Source organism: Macrobrachium nipponense, chromosome 31 (assembly GCF_015104395.2).
Source record: "Macrobrachium nipponense isolate FS-2020 chromosome 31, ASM1510439v2, whole genome shotgun sequence".
Lineage (NCBI taxonomy): Eukaryota > Metazoa > Arthropoda > Malacostraca > Decapoda > Palaemonidae > Macrobrachium > Macrobrachium nipponense.
This window is the reverse complement of record NC_061093.1, coordinates 3,635,850-3,654,150: the sequence shown is the minus strand read 5'-3', so window position 1 is coordinate 3,654,150 and position 18,301 is coordinate 3,635,850. Positions and strand designations below refer to the sequence as shown.

General features: G+C 38.6%; 1 protein-coding gene across 2 annotated transcripts in view; it reads left to right on the top strand.

Annotated features, from left to right (window-relative positions):
- Positions 1 to 18,301, top strand: part of LOC135206608 (discoidin domain-containing receptor 2-like) — a 1,678,822-nt gene that overhangs the window by 1,450,373 nt on the left and 210,148 nt on the right. For both annotated transcript variants that reach the window (XM_064237944.1, XM_064237945.1), the window contains exon 6: positions 13,212 to 13,397. In XM_064237944.1, the coding sequence (XP_064094014.1) occupies positions 13,212 to 13,397 (186 nt within the window). The remainder of the gene's footprint in view (positions 1 to 13,211; positions 13,398 to 18,301) is intronic.

Here is an 18,301-nt window from a genome sequence, read left to right as displayed (position 1 = left end):
CTAGCACTTACCGTGGACACGTAACATGACAATTAAGGCACAAAATGCAATAAATATTTGAAATACTAGTGGACCGAAGGTCTTCAGTTTAAAAGTTACTCAATAGAAGAATATAACATTTATTGAATAGAGTAAATTACTCAAAATTACTGAAATAGTCCTAAACAAATAGATAAATGAAAATCCCAGATAGAGTTAACAGCAACTCAAAATAGTGATTCTGGGTTTAATGAATGTAGTTAAGATGCAAATATATCTGAGTCCTTTCTGAGGACCCCTTGCAGTAGCTGATTTGCAATGAAGGTTGAATGTTGGTGATCTACCCTGATACTACAGATCTTCCATGGAAGAAGGAGTAACAGGGCTTCGAGGCTAACATACGTGATCTGGACATCGTAGAGGAGTCGTGCCATCAGTGTACCTCATTCGGTGCAATGTAGGCATTACTTAAAGTTCTTTGCAGCGTCCCTTCGGCCCCTAACTGCAACTACTTTCATTGCTTTTACTGTGCCTCCGTTCATATTTTCTTCCTTCTTTCTTACTGTCCACCCTCTCTTAACAATTGTTTCGTAGTGCAACTGCTTTGAGGTTTTCCTCCTGTAACACCTTTCAAACCTTTTACTGTCACTTTCCGTTTCAGCGCTGAATGGCCTTAGTTGCCCAAGTGCTTGGCATAATGCCAAAAAAATCTATATACATGATCTAGAAATAATAACTCATATATAAAAGATCTCTCACTTACAAATTAACACCATGGAGGTTAATTTCATTTATATCACTGATCAGAGATTAATTCAATTTCTGGACATAATTCATGAGGGAAATTGACATTCTAGGCTTTTTTTCAAGGGATGTATTAGGACAGGTGGCAATTTTGAGCAAGGAAATGAGAGATTTCAGTAATAGAAACCTTAGTAATTAATTACTAAATTTCAGGCTTACCGGCGTGTTTATATTTCAGGGCGCAATTGCAATATGGTCAATCCAATTTTCCTTTATTTAGCAACTAAGGGTGACTTGTGAAATTTCATTCCAGGCAAGTTTACCCTCAAAATTGTATCTTGTTATCGACATGATCTATTATCATACTGCCGTAGTGACAATGTTCTAGTTGTAATTCAATATTATTACAAATTACACAATTCCTTATGCTATATTATAAAAAAACATGTTAGGCAATAAGTAACCTGAAGGGTTAATGACTCCAATTTATTTGATATTGCAGGTAGTACTTGGTGAGGGAGGCAACCTTCAACATCCTTAGGACTTTTGAGTGTTGGGATATTTTCCTCAATTGAGTTATTGTGCCAAGCATGTCATGCTAGCTGTGGTATTGGACATTGGGTTTTATAATGATTCTGTTACCAGGATTAGTTTAATTATACTTACCAAGTTACTCCTACTAATTACAAGATCTTGCTTAGGATATTAATAGTTACTTAAGCAGATATCACTCCAGCTACTTCCTCTGGGCAGGTGCCAGGATCAGTCTGTGAAGATAAAGGCACTTTGCCTATCTGACACAAGTGACAAGGAGAGCTTGTGGCTCGACTTTGGCTAATTGGATCTCTTCTGCCCCTTCTTCTTCTTCTTCTTCTTTGGGTCCCTCCAAGGCTTGTCTATGACAGTCCTAAGAAGTGATGAGGGCACCAACTCTGGGAATGCCAGGAGGCCCATGAGGAGCATAGTCATGGGTAACTATGGAAGCTACTGGAAGACCCTTTACTCTGGCTGCTGCTCCAACCGAAGTGGTGGCCAGTTCTTGGTCGACCAGTGAAGGTGTAATTGGTAGATATTCATCCTCAGCAGACAGTGGATTTGGGAAGGCTCACATTTAACGATGATAATTTCCATGGAATTTGTTGGATATCCTGTAGGAGGATCCATAACTTGATCTGGCCCTGGCATTGACATCAAATTAGTGCCAGGCTTAATGCAAGTACAGGCTCAATGTCCAAGGTAGACAGAGTGAGGCACTGCTCAGGGCTCTCAGATAGCACTGGCAGAGGTTTGGTGTCAGATGGGTATGATGAGGGACCTGGGGGTACACCCCTTTATGAAATTCCCTGTAGGGGTTGTGATAAGTCATACTATGGATTCACAGGAAAATCTCTCTCAGAAAGATTAACTCAATATAAACGCTTAGTTAGATATGGATATAGTTCAGCAATTTTCCATCATGTAAATAACACAAACCATACCATAGCTTGGAACACATCCCGAATTTTATACGGAAGCAGCTCTTGATACAAATGTCAAATGGTAGAATCTTCACTGATAAAACAACAAGATAATAGGATCAACCTTTCTAATGGATCCAGGGACTCTGACATTATAGACAATATCTCCTTAAGTCAGTGATAAAGCAGATTGTGACAATTAACAGAACCAACATCGGCTAGCAGTGCCCCAGGCATCACCTAAGGGCATATCTCCTACCATATATTTTGCCAGTGTAACTTCTGTTATTCACTACTTGATAAGGGTGGGAGTCAGTCTACCGAAAAATATCCCTAGCTTTAAACCAGTGTTTTAATGGGCCTCATACTTGAGACGTATCCTGTTTTAACAGAAGAAATCATTTACACATAGTATATATGTGCGTGTTCCAGCATAACTCTGAAATGCATTGAGCAATTTCGAGTAAACTTGGTATACATATGATTACTATCTGGAAAGAGAACTGTGGGGTGAGGCATCACTGGTACGAAAAGGGGGGTGGGGTTGGGCTGGGGTGACATTTAAAAAACCGAAAACAACAGATATTAGTGGCTAATCCTTAGTTTTTGAGGTCATGGAGATGAATGGTGATACCCTTTAAGCCCAAGTTTAACCCAATAGAATGAGGAGGTAAGAAGGATGGGAATATAATATTAAAAATGCTGGGCCATGTAATTAAAGCAGACATCTTAGGAGAAAAGGCAGAGAGAGAGAGAGAGAGAGAGAGAGAGAGAGAGAGAGAGAGAGAGTATCAGTTTTCATTCAGATTTTTCCTGGGCAGCACCAGGTTGGTCAGCTAATATATATAAACTCTGAGGCAGGGTAAATTATTAAGAATAAATGTGGCAGAAGAAGAAATATTAATAATAAGTGATCATTGTCACGAATGGGAAGAACCTAGAGCCAGAGAGGGATCATGCATAGGGTAATCTGAATCTGTGTCTGGCTGGGTTTGGAGAATTTGAAAAGGGTGGTTGTGCTTGATGATTTAAAAGCCAAGATAGATATTAGTGAAAAGAAATTTCATTGGTGAAAATACAGGATTTCAAGAATATTATTCATATTTAAATTTGGGAATGAGAAAAGGAGGAAAAGAGTTTGGTAGACTACATGAAGATGGTGAGATACTGGAAGTATATCTGGTCAGTATTAGGTTGAACTGAAGGTTTTGAAATATATAAGTTTGCCTTTGAGAAGTTGAGGAAATGTAGCTGCAAATGTAAGTAAACAAGTGGGGCTGACAGGAAGAAAGTGGGAAGTACATATGAACCAAAGGATATAGTTAAAGATATGCAGGTAGTAATTGGTGAGAGGTTTACAAAGTTCCATGACTGGATTACTGGTAAAACGCAGATTTTTTGCGGCAAAGTAAGGTAGGAAGAGAGTTTAAAACCTGTTAATTGTGGTATGAAGAAGTGAGTTTGCTGCAGGATAAAGAGATTATTTGAAATAAATTACATAATGTAAGAGTAATACTGACATAATGAATGATGGATTTGGTAGTGAAGACAGAAGTGAGAGAAATAAGAAGTGTAATAGAAATGGAGGAGAGGTGAGTACGAAGTTTAGGGAGCGCAAGAGGATATTTTACAGTGAAGTAAGTCAAAGGTAATTCATTAGTGATTAAGTGCATTTCAGAATAGTGAAATGATCTCTGACGAGGATCCAGTTCTGGTTGAATGAAGTGTCTATTTTGAAGATTCACTGAACAGGAAAGAAGCGAGGCAGAAGTGAATGACACAGTAGTAGAAATGGTTTGGTGTACTTGTACTTTAGAATACAGTTGGATCTAAATGACATGAAATGGAGCTATCAGAGCACGATATAGGTTTATAATTTATATCTTGTGGCGTTCCGGTTACGAATATAGTATTTATTATTTAAAATCTTGTGGCCGTCGTAACGGATAATTAAGTTAAATTTTTTTATAATATCCTCGTCCGATCTGTATGGATGGCATGATATGAGATGTCAGAGAAAATAGATTAGTTGTAATTGCAAAGTTAAGGGATTTTGAATGAAGTGTGACATAGTTAATGCTTGCAGATGAAACAGTACTGATTATGGATGATGAATAGAAATTGCAGAAACTAGTAAATTGGTTTGAAAGTGTTTGGAAGAGGAGAAATCTCAGAATAAACGAGAGAAATTAGCTAATTACAAGAGTAACTGGAAATCGGTAAGATGTAGCACAATTGTTACAGGTAACATGGAGTGTGAAGTATACTGAAAAGAGACGTGGTAGTGCTTGTTGAGCCAATCCTCCGTTACGGAAGGAAAGTGCTGATGTTGAGTACAAATGAGAGACAGAGGACCGAATGAGAAGAGGTCATCTATAAGCGTTGTGTATGTGATTGAAGAAGAATTTAAAGTATGAGAAATATGGTGAGAAATAGAAGAATTGGGGAAAAAAATATGCGTGTAGGGAAAGATATAGACACTGTGTCTCAGGGTTACTTGATCGTCATGGTTCGTAAACGTTAGGCTAAAGGAAGAAAATGTCGCCACGATGGTGCGAAAGAGGTATCTGGAATGAAGTTCCTTTACAGTCAGGAGACAAGAGAGTTCATGCAATATAAAAGGGGAGGGGTTAGGGTGTGAGGGGAGGTGGTCGACTCGAGCTGGTGAGCCATTTTGAAGGTATTCAACTTGAACCAGGCAATGTATCGGAAGTTTCCTACACGAGTTTCATTTCCGATCCAGCAGTTGAAATATGAAATGTACAGTACGTACATGTACATGCACTCGTAAAATTTTAGCTTAAATTATGACTTGTTTCGTTTCGTAGGTTTTAATCGTAAGCTATATCACAAGAGAGGAAGAGAGCATTTTAAAGAGAACGTTTAAAGGGGAGAGAATTTAACCGTAGGAATGTCAAAAGTGGGCGCGGGTGGGTTGGGGATGTGGGTGAGGGGGATTTGGGGATTTGGGGAAGGGGGGTTTCGGGAATGGCTGCGTTAGGGGCACAGGTAATATTAAGGAAGGAGAACGACGGAGTCGCGACGCACCTGGTTTTTTCCCACCATTGTGTTGGGAGGGAACGAGATTCCCGATGAAGTTTATTCCACACATTATAGCATGATCGCATTTAAGTAGTCTTTGTTCGCACTTTCTTTATTCATCTCATACCAACCCCGCCTCCCCCTCCCTCCCCACCCCATCCCCAACTTATTTCTTCCCCCTCCCTTCGGCTGTTTCCTCTTTACTTGTTGTGGCCCTTCTCTGTTTCTCCTCTACAAACCCAGGTGGACAACTCGAGTAACGACTAATAATGTTTCGCTTCTTTCTCCATAATAATCACATTAAGAGTGGTTTGATAATTTCACTCTCCTTGCTCCATAATAAGTGCTAATTAGGTGATGTGATATATGTTTGATATATATTTCACTTCCTTACACAGGCTAATAAGCACACTTACATGACTTGAATGATTTAATGCTATTTAAACTCTTTATTTCATAGTAATCCCATTTATATTGCACAGATAACGCTGAATTCATTTTCACCTCTCTTTGGCATATATGAAGCTCACTTGGCGTCCTGAAATAATCAATAATTTTCCCACTTCTTTGACAGTAAACAAATTAAATCATGGAGATTTTTTCTTTTTTGCACGTATTTTGGACCTTTTTGATGATGTTTAAATTTTCCCAGCTATAAGAAACTGACGATTGATTTTGTGTTTAGAAAACTCTCCTTGGTAAGGTCAATCATACTGGCTTACAGAAGTAAGCTTTACTTGAAATAAGGTTCTGAGCTGAAAAGAGGAATTTTAGTTCATTTCTTATAAGCATAGATGTTAGGATGAGAGTGCAGGCCTACGTTGTATGGAGTGAGTAGAATTGGATGGAAGTAAAACGCATAGTTCTACTTTCTCATTCAAGTGCTCCATGTAAAAAAAAAAACAATATTAAATACATTCACAGTCTCTCTCTCTCTCTCTCTCTCTCTCTCTCTCTCTCTCTCTCTCTCTCTCTCTCTCTCTCCTCACACACTTTCAAACATGTGTATACATACATACACAAATATACGAGATATAGATATATATATATATATATATATATATTATATATATATATATATATATATATATATATATATCATGTTTATTGCAGGTGGGGATGATGAACTTACCACAAGGGGAAAGAACAAAGTTGGAGGCCTTGCTTCAGAGGGGTTTTGGAGCTGAACTCTTAGGACAATTGGATTACTTGTATTTACAACACAAACTCAGAAGACAAGGAGAAATAAGGCAGGCCACTGGGGTCCTGCTGCAGCATATAAAATGAATGATAGGCGTTGAATGGGTGCCGGGAATTTCTCTTCAATGGCTTCATTCAGAGGGTTGCAGAGGGGTTCCTGTTTGCAAGCAGCAAGCATACAGTCGTGGCAGAAGGTCCACAGCAACAAACACTCTTTTCTGCAATTAGAGAGGGTTATATACAGTTGCTCGGTGAATAAACAATGATGGCGAGGACAAAAGTCTAGCTTTATGAGCGACAGAAATCCCTTTTCCATAAAGCATTATTATTGAATAAATCTATGACACCAGTTTAATATGACAGATCAGGTCGATGTAAGATTTGCACTTTAAAATGGACACATTTAGGAAAAAGAAATTATACGACTGGAAAAACCTCATTCCTTTTACTGTACCTTTCCGGAGAGATGGCTCCTTGTAGTCGTATCAATGGGAGAGGGAGGTGGGGAAGGTGGTGGTGGGCGGATTGGCACTGGGATCAAGATACTAAGGACTGAGTATCGGCCACGAGGATATAGGCGGCTCTGAAGGATCGAGGATCAAGTGATGTGACTCCTCCTTTGGTGTCGTGCACACGTGTCTCTGGAATGTGGTCGATGCAGAGGTATCTATGACCGAGAATTAGCGGCGTCTGACTCTCGCTTTCTCTCCGGTTAGAGGCAACCACTGTCTGGTTAAAATTGGTTAGATGTGGCCGACTTTCTTCTTTTCGGCGAGGGTTGGCCGGTCATAAGGTGTGGCCACCTTTAATCAGCGCCGGGCGGCAGTCAGCTGGCTAAGCCTTCTCCGAATTCGGCAGTAATCTGGAAATAAGAGGTTTATAGCATCACAATCCCAAGAGAGGATAAAAAGCAATCCAGGGAGATCAGAAGGAGAGTGGAGGGGCAATTTTCCCATGACCTACAGTCATACGTATCCCCAAGTGAATTTAATTATCAAAAGTCTGTTAATTCGCATATCATGATTTTTACTTTTATTCTTGAAAGGCGAGGTGCCTTGGAGAGGGTTAACTCGTAGGAGCTCCTCCAACAAGTAGACATATCCCACCTTAAATCGGGTGGGAATGTCTATAAGCAAGGCAAGTTGACTTTCATTAATTAGTTCTCCTCTGTTAGGCCTTGGTTGCTTAAATTAACTTAAAATAGGATATCTACATTTTGAATAAATGCAATCTTATTGCACCGGTGGCGATATTTACGTTAGCACAAAATCAATTGCTGCTGTGAGTTATTAACGTTAGGAATTGAGGTTTAAAATGAAGCAGCACTTACAATAACTCACAATAAAAATGTATCACATGAACTTTGTAAATTTTATCATGATTGAATATTATAGGCACAAGATAATTTCATAGAATTCATAATAGAATTAAGATCTACAAGTTAGTCATGCACTTATATATATGATTATCTTGGTTATTCAAATGTATGCAGTTAGTTGCCTTGAAAAGATAAGGTACTTGTGGTCTTAGGTTAGGTAATGCTACATTACATAGGTACGATGATGGCACTCATCGAGGTTACGCCCTAGTGTCATAGGGGCCTAGTGAATCTGATACATACAATTTAATATTGCTATGCTCTTAATTACACACACGGAAAATTAAGAGACTTAGTGCCAGAAGATATGGCGGTTCAGCACCCTGCATTGGCAGAGTGTAAAGTAAAAGTTGAGCAGTTATAAGGCATACAAATGAGTTTCTGACTAACTGATCAAAGTTACAAGAAGAAAATGTTATGATAAGAAATTAATCTACAATGCAAATCTCAGCACCAATAGAAACATTATTGTGTTGAGTGTTGGACAATAATCAAGATATACGGCATGACTGCTCATAAAGGTGATCAGCAAGATGTAGCCTACCCCTTTTCCACCCAGAGTGAGCCAGTGTGGTCTATGCCGATGTTAGCGAATGGGTGTGACATTTGTGTTTGTGCGATGGGTAGCAGTGGCAGAGGGGGACGGCATAGGGCGGCTTGAAGGATACGGTACATGCTACACAACTCCCTACTACTTTCTTAGCCAGACATCTCAGTCCTGAACATCAACATTCCTGACGAAAAATAGCCATTAGCGAATTCACACCACAATTAATGCATTCTTAGTTTTATTCCTAAAATAAATTACATCCACTAGAAATTAATCCTAATTGGTTAACAAAATTTACAATATCCCCCATGGTAGGGGCGTAAGAATACTTGTAGATCTTGTGAGTCATAAAAGGCGACTAAAAGGACAGCTGCTGCCTTGCAGTCTTACTTTTTAGTAAAAGACTAGGCCCACTACCAATAACTGGAAACTGCTGTCTTGCAGGTAGTCTTTTAGTTGAAGGCTAGCCCCACCGCCAATAACTGTGGTTGATGACAGCAAGGGCATGCGGTCATACAAACCCCCTTTGCCAAACCATAAACCATGCCTGATGTTTTAAGAAATATGGAGAGCAGAGGATGATGCCTTTGCTAGAAGGCAGTGGAGAAGGCGCATGAGGCAACTGGCCCCTTAATGTAGGAATAACGGTGAGAAAGAAGGTTAACAAAATTCACAATATTACTTGGTACCTTAGATCCCTTCTCCAAATAGCTACAAACAGAAGGTAAATAATGCTGCTATTCCAGCTGGACACATTTCAAAAAGGGACTAGCTTTACTCTTTAAGAATTTTTATACACAATTCATCACGCCCAACAGAATACTAAATTCTACAATACTCCACATTATAGGCCATAATTCAGCTGTTCAGCCGTGACAATTTCTTCCTGGAGTTTACGAAGGGCGGCAACTACTGGCGTCAACTACTGGCTCCTCGGCAATGAAGAAATGGGAGTCCATGGTACCACAACTGTCACTCCTTCAGCTCTCTCAAACTAGCTCCTCGGGACAGGATATTGGCTGGATTACTCTTGGGTGGCACGTACATCACATTCATCCCACACTCCTGTAGAATAGAGTTAGAATAGATTTAGCCTAACTTACTAATGTCATTCTGGCTAGTCATCTAAGTTACGGCGACCTGACTACTGCTCTAGATTACAACAGTGTTGATTCTTAAATTCTTCAAATTTCTAGGTAACAGGTTAGCTTCTCTCTTACTTCCTTTGACATAAGCAGTTTCCCCATATACCTTATTCGAGGCATCAAGAATGATATGAATATCTAATTCTTCTAACAAAATTCCTTTCTTAGAAACAAAGGTGACAGCGTAATTGTCATTAGAAGGATATTAACTAATTCTTCCCTTCTGGCTCACCAAAGGTATGTCTGAAGTACCTGGTACAAGAGACTTGAATTGGTGGTGCTCTCAAATACAAAGACCCTGAAAGCAAAGGTAGTTGCCTGTAAAGGTACCTTGTATGACAGTAATCAAGCATACTTGGTGTTGTATAGATTAAGGAGGACACAGTGGAGAGCATTGGATAAGTCAGAAACCAAGGTAGAGGAATTTTACTCTAAATTTCAGCAGGAAAATGTGCAATAACTCTACCAAATTGTGGTCTGAACACAAGGATCATTGAAAGAGTTTTCTTCCTTTGACTTTGAGGATGCATTACATGCAATCCTGATGGGAGTGGCAAGACTTTTAAACATTGAAACATGGCACATAGCAACCTTCTGCCCCAACTCTAGCATGACACCACAGTTAGCAACAGTTACACCTACAGCTTCGGCATAGCACAGTTAGCAACAATTACAATTACAGAGCTGACAATTCTAAGCAGTGAAACAAGGCACCTAGTTGCCTTCTACTCTAAATAGCAGTTTGCAACAATTACATTTAGAATTTTGACAACTCTAAACAGCTTTCTTTCTCAGGGCACCAGGTTATCATGCGAAGTTGGTTACGTTACCTAGTTCACAACTTCGGGTAATAAGAACATCAAACTGCATTATCTAGTTATAACTTCAGTTAACATGAACATCAAACTACGTTATCTAGTTCATAACTTCACTTACCCAGAACATCAAAATAGGTTATTTAGTTCATAACTTCAGTTAACAGGAACAAGAAACAATTGCTTGAAAGGAGTAATTCGCAAATTTCACCGGCAATACAGGCAAGGGAAGTTTTTTCAACTACAGATTGATCAAACAGATTTCTTAAGCTTTTACATAGGTTGTAGTGCAATTAACTAACTTTTGAAACACTGCCACAGTGCACTCTCAAGTGCATACATGTCTGCATCAGGTGTGTTTCACACATGCAGTCTCGTAGCGTTGGCCGCAACAGTAAATTCACAACGGGCCGCAGTTACTACGACTTAACTACATCAGGTTTCGCTCATGCAAAGTCCTGTAGGACCCAAGGGTGAATTCACAAGAGACCGCAGCATTACATATCACTATAAAACAGAGAAAATTACACTAGTCCCATGAAAGCACTCGCTTCTTAACTTCATCAAATGGTTGGCAAATTCTATACCTTTGAACCTATCCCATACTATCTTCACGGTCTCTCAGCCAAGCACGAAAAAACCCATCACTTGCTCGGCGTTCTCGATGCTCCCTGATACAGTGAGAGTTCTGTCAGACCGCCTGATACCATTTATAGCACTACATCAAATGCCAATGAATTTTCATACATAATCACTCAAAGGGAGAAGGGGAACCACAAACCCGCCGCTTGCTTTCTGCTTCGGTTCGCTAATCCTGAGCGATTGTGATGGATTTGTCGGGGGAAAAGCGGCTGATCTTTTTCACACAACCAATGTAAAAGTGAATTGGAATCGTAAAATGCAACTGCTCAAACGAACAGAATAGGAATTTTGGGATAAGCTAGGGTATACTACGAAATAACGAATACATTATTGCACTTTCTCTTGATAGTAGCACTTCCGATATTTCACTTCCTGTCTAAGTCCTAACAAATTAAGACTTTCACATTCGCTAATATGCTGTAGCGGCAAGTTCTTGCGTTTTGAATGGCAACTCTCTCTCTCTATAATTGAGAGGAAATGATAACTTGCTATGCATGCAACGTTATGGTTAAAATTAAAAGACATTCCAGTCACAACTGATAATTATAGTAATATTAAATTAGCAGAATACTTACACTGGGTAACCTTCCGACTGTCTATCTGCAGCTTAGGGATGATATGCTAAAAGAGCTCGTTTCTTATCTTGCATTCAGCTACCAATATTGCTTATTGCTGAGATCTTACATAAGGCAGACTGCAAAGCCATGGCAAAAACTTACCGCAAGGGTATGACTGATCTGACTCTTCACCTATAAACCATGAAAAAAGAAAGGAAAGAATAAAGCCGAAGTCCTTTCTTCAGAGGGGTTTTGGAGATAAACCCTCTTGCGAGGGAGTTGGACAGAACACCAAATTGGCTGATGGATATGAGTATCCCCGAGTATATTTCGCCGGTGACAGTAAAATTAGTAAAAGGGGGATACATTATTAAGTAGGAGGTACTAAATTTATGATGAAGCAAGGAATTCTTAACTATCGATTACAAAAACCGTTGGTGAGCGTTAACGAATGTTGGAGGATGAAAGCCGTAAGAAGAGTGATAAAGAAGAGGCGTCACAAAAGGAAATAGATGGATAAGTGAATTTTGGACTGATTTGGTCATGTAGTTAAAATGGAATTAAGGGGGCGGGCGGTTGTCGGATTGATGAAACAGGCAATTCGGATATCCTTGTAGGCAGAAGGAGAGAGGACGCGTAAAAGAGTGTTGAATATACATAAACTGACAGAATTCTGCAAACAAAAGGGTTGGATATCCAGGGAACACGAACGTTGACAAGTTGAGCGGTGAAAAGACTCGAGGTATTGAAATGAATGAAATGATAGTGAATTTCGGAAGCTCTTTTTGAAATGAGCGTATTTTTTATTTAGCATAAGAAAATGATTAAGTACCTATTATTTTATGATTGTTTCGTTTTGTTTTGCTTATTCATTTATTTAATTGTTCTTTGATGAACCACCCATCCTTGGGAACTGTCTCTTTGGGTAATTATGTCATACAAGGAAGCATATTCTACTACCAAAAAAAAATGTAATTCTATTTGACGACAAATGAAAAAAAATTGCTCGCGTTTTGAAAATAAGTTTAGAAAACTCATCTGAAGTTTTAAGTAAGCAAGAGAAAGCTAAAATGTTTTTCAATGGCGACTCAAAGTTAAAAAAGCATTTAAAAAAGTATATAAAAAAAGTGGCGTATTGTTTAGACTTCTAATTTGCTCGTTAATAAACACCGACATCACGGTGTCAGTTATGATTGAAAGCTTAACTGACAGCCTAATATTATCCATTTCACTGCGAATTCAGCAAACAGTCCGTTGAGTTGCAATGGCATTATCTCTCTCTCTCTCTCTCTCTCTCTCTCTCGGGGCTAACATTATTTTGTTTTCCTAAGCCTGACAATAAAATCATTGGAAAGAGAGAGAGAGAGAGAGAGAGAGAATAACAATTCTACAGTATTTCATGTGTATTTGTTTTGTTTTATTTTCCCATACTGGAGATCGAGAAATTACTCATAATATATATATATATATATATATATATATATATATATATATTATATATATATATATATATATATATATATATATATATATATATATATATTTTGTGTGTGTGTGTGTATTGGTTCAATTCGCTCTATATTTCCTGCTTGAGAAATAAGAAAATGCAATATTCCTCTCCTTTTTTTGTTTACCTGAGACTTAAGAAAGAGAAGTGATGGCCCAGTATAGCTGCATAATGAATGTTTCTTTCTTGTTCCAGGAGGCGTCGTAAGCTACAGCACCATAGATGGCGGCACGAGGGATCCAGGATTTCTTTTGGGAGACGATTCATATGACGGTCTCAATGGGCCCGGTCTCCTCCGCCACGGCGTAGGCCAGTTATACGACGGCGAACTCGGCAGGCCCCTTAACAACCTGCAGTTGCAGGCCTACGGCAGAGGCAAAGGTAATACGTTTTCTTTTATCGGGATTTTTATGGATTTTTGTTTGGACTTTGATCGACGCTGGGAGTTGGAAAAATTAGCTTATGAGAGCAGAATTTCACAATGTTTCGCTTTAAAGGCAATCTATAAATAAGCGCTATAATTGTACAACCAAAACCTCAATTTTTCATTAATGTCTCAATAACTGAGCGTGGTAAATTACCGTGTAAACTAATAAACATACAAGTTGACACGGTAATTTACCAGGCTCGGTTATTGAGAAATTAATGAAAATTTGAGGTTTTGGGTGTATGATTATAGCAACCTATTTACCGAATTCCTTTAAAGCAAAATATTGTGAAATTTTAAAAGGTTTTAGCCTTAGCAAAATGGTTAGAATGGAGAGGTACTCCTTGTATCCAACTTCTTGTCATGCCGGGAGTGTAGGAAGACTCGAGAGGCATAAGATAATGATGTTAACATTTAAATATATGCATTGTAATTGGTGCCTTCTTTTCTTGGTTTCTATTCGCTGGTTTTATTTTATTTTTTTTGGTTCATTAACGTTGGATTATCTTTTTTTCATGAAGAACATGAAATTATTTGCTACATGCTAAATCTCTTTTGCTGTCATAAGATTTTATTGTGCCGCAACTTTGAATCGACGGTCTTTATAAAATGTCTAAACCCGGATGCCCTAACGATTATGAGTCTTTTATAAGTTGCACTTTTCTCGCATAATTCTTCGTACTGTCAATTTTACATTAGTCAAACCTTCCCTTGAAAGCCCACAGAAAGAACTAACAAATTTATCATTTTCATCATTCTCACCTCTCCACTGCTAGTAAGACAGTCTCTCTCTCTCTCTCTCTCTCTCTCTCTCTCTCTCTCTCTCTCTCTCTCTCTCTCTCTCTCTCTCTCTCTCTCTCTCTCTCTCTCTCTCGATCAGCTTTCTAGAGGGGTGGCTCCCCTTTTAATCTCTGGCTGTGCACCTGTGACACCTTTCCTCAATTTTTTTTGTCTTTTTTTCCGTGGCAGTCTCAACGACGCCTTCAATCAACTTGTGATCTCTTTGTTTGGAATTTATTCATAATGAAGGAAAAAATGATAAGGATTTTGCTGCCTTATTGTTTCTCTTTACATTAATTAAGAAGATGATGATGACATCCTTTATTTCTCCAATCTTTGATGGTAGCGGGGCGTCCTTTGGCTGTAAACACCTTTTGTCCTGTGGAACTTTTACCGTTTCTTCTTCGTCATCTATTTTTCGTGAAAGGTCTCTTTTGCACTAAGTTATCAGCCATAGATATTCCGGAAATGTTGCTTCGTATAGGCGCAGAATAGAAGTAGAAAGTTAGAAAGTAATGGTGGATAGAGAGTTTAGCTGGTGTCAAAATATTTTGTACGGCTATACAAAGCTTTCCTCTCTCTCTCTCTCTCTCTCTCTCTCTCTCTCTCTCTCTCTCTCTCTCATGAACCAGAAACTCCGTTTCATGAAAATAAAAAATAAATGTTATTTCATCAAACTATAAAATGTTTTACAAGATCAGCTCAAATGCGTGAATGGAAATGACATTCAGTAGGGTCTGACCATTACACCACTTGGATGGTCATTAAATGAAATGTCTTTGTCCTAAAAACAAACCAGAGGATCCCTACCTTTTGTGTTTTTCTCTGTCTTTTCTTTTGGATATTCCTTTTTCTCTTCTTAATCAATGTCACATTTAAGGGGTAAGATGTCCACAGTGTGTTTATTAGTCCTTGGTTAAAATAACTGTTTCAGGGCAAAGATATCTTTCTTCATATATGATAATTATCGTAAATATTTTTAGAATATTTCGAGAAATTATGATCTATCCTTATGAATATATCATGACTTTTCTTTAAGTTTCTTCTAACTTCACACACACATACACATACGTTCAAATTTTCGCGATTCATTTATACATACGTATATATATATATATATATATATATATATATATATATATATATATATAATATATATATGTGTGTGTGTGTGTGTGTGTGTGTGTGTGTGTGTATGTATGTTTCTGAGTGTTGCTCGATCGACCTACTGCTCTTACCTTAGCGTTGCTGATTCTTACTTGGGTCAATACTTGCAAAACGAGAAAACAGGAATTAAAGTAAATTTTCAACTTGATATATATAGGACTCAGTAGGGGCGTTCTTGGTCTTAATTAATTACAAGTATTTACATTTCATCGGAAGAGTAAATTACCCAGAGCAATTCACATGGACTGTTGGCACAGTGTTAAGTGACTGAAGAATTAAATAACTTGTGTGTCAAACAATAATGCAATCACTGCTTAATTCTGTTTATACAAACAAGAATGAGATAACTGGAGTGCCAAACAATGTTGTAATCACTACTTAATTCTGTTCATGGACACAAGAATGAAATAACTTAAGTTCCAAACAATGATATAATCACTTCTTAATTCTGTTCATGGACACAGTAATCAAGTAACTGGAGTACCAAAACAATAGAGCAATCAATAATTCCTTGAAGTTTTGTTGTAGATGGAGAATAGTTGAGCAGATGCGAGATACAGCGGTATTTACGGCCCTTCTGTAAACGTGGAGAAAGGGCACATTAACACTTGATACATTAGAATAACACCTAACAGTACAAAAGGAAACTCCGAAGGCTCCAGGGAGGTGGCGTCAATTTATGACCAGGCAATTTACCGATTAACACTGGTGACGTATATGACAATGAATCAACGGGTCTAGCACATGGAAAATAGTGAAACGGAAATGAGAATAAGAATAAAAAAAAACGACGATAAACTTCTAACCAGACTTTACCTTCAATGCTGATTGGAGAAATTCGTAAATACACATCAATAGACCATCGCTGAATGGGACTTCTAAGTGTGCACTCAGGGAGGATGTGGATAAGGAGGCTTTAGGTCGGAAAACAAAGGGATATGGGGAGCGACTACTGGTTGTGCTGTCTCTCTACAGTTCTGTTTGTCTTTCTCCCTCTTGACCTGTTTTTATTGGTTAATTTGGCCTTATTCCAGCAAGGGCTTTTGCTCATAGAGATGCCCGCAAAGCTCTTGACCTCTGTCCTGGCCCTTTTGTCAGCTCTCCAACGGCCCATTGTTGCCAGATTAGCAGAGCTTTCCACATAGGCCGATAGCTTTACTAGGAACTGTTTCCATGATTTTTAGCTGTCATCGTAATGCAATAATGATACAGTTGTTCTAATATGTATGTATATTGCAAATAAATACGCGAAACTCACTTATGTCCAAGGTTTTGTTTGGATTTTGTCCCCAGTTCTGGCCTATACACGCAGACCAATTGGCAACAGTGTATAATCCAACCTGCCGCCCGGCTTCCAGTTCCTCATCCATGTCAGTTGAGAGAGTTGACTAATCCTTGGACGTCGTTAGATCTCCGTCCAGCGATAAAGCATTATCTGAAATTGAAGATCTTCGGGTAGTAGATCGTGAAGGTGAATTTAGGGTGACACTTAGCGAAAGCATAGGAGGAGTATGAGAGAAGGGTTCCTTGGACCCTGACGAATCTATTATCTTTTCAAAACAAATCTGACTTTAGTAATGGTATTATTTTCATTTCCTGGAATATGGTTAAGTACTGACGGTATATCTGATATTAATTGCCATTTAGTTCTTCTCAGTGATTGCCTTATATAATTATGAGAGTTTTAAAATACCTGACAGTGCCCACTGAGCACAGAGCGTCTAATTTCCCTTCTGTTGCAAGACTAATTTGTCGTATACTAATACTTTGATCGTAGAAGTATTTGTTTCTTAACAAAACCGATGGAACCTTTTTAACTACAACAATATTTGCAACCCTCACACACACACACACACACACACACACACACACACACACACACACACACACGTGCTATGAAAGATCTGCAGTTCACGGACGAGGGCCAGTCAACCTCACTATAACGATGCAGTTATTCTTGATTTTATTCTAATTGTCTTGCGACCTTCATATTTTATTTGCGCCGTTTTGTTGAATTTCATTATTTTTTTCATTTATTTTATTGAATTTCAATATTGCTTCATATATTATACACCTTTGTCGTTTTCTTGTTTTTATTCTGTATTTATTTATTGTTTCATTTGCATCTTTTATTTTGCTAGATTTTATTCCCATGTTTTATTCGCAGCAACAATAGCCCCTTTTGATGCATTCTTCCTTCCCATCGGGTGTTGTAACTGCCTTTTATTCAACAACTCCCTGCAACCCCTTGCTCTCTTACACTCTCCCGATCCCCCTCCCCCATCCCCCACCCCCATTTCCTCACTCAACGAGAAAGTGCTGTCTCCCACCCCCCCAACCCACCCTCCTTCCTATTATCGATGGCTCCCCTCATCTCTACTTCTCCTCTCCCTTTCACCCTCCTCAGTTACCGTGGGTGTCACTGGGGAGGCGACAAATGGTGGGGGAATTCTTTTAGAATAAAATGTGGATGCGTCCTTTTACTGTATACTATACTTTACTCCCTTTGCCACCGTGCTCGCGTGAATATAGTAGTACCTACATAGCGTTGGCACGTACAGATTAATCTACGTTTGCTGTCAGTTGTGACAAAAACAGTTAAGATTTGTACTAAATTTTCGGTTTCTTAGTTTTCAGGAGATAAGCTGACTTGGGTACATTTCACTCTGAGTTCGATAAGGATAAATAGAAATGAAGAGATTATGGTGAAAGTGCTATAAAAGACTCGGAGCTTTGATCAGTTCTCTCTCTCTCTTCTCTCTCTCTCTCTCTCTCTGACAAACCAAAGAAAAGAGACAAGTAAAAAATAACAAATGTAAAAAGCCTAATGCCCATAAGCTTTCTACTGAATCATGTTTTTCTGAATTATACCGGATAATATTCCCACTGAATATATTCCGTTTTAATTAAA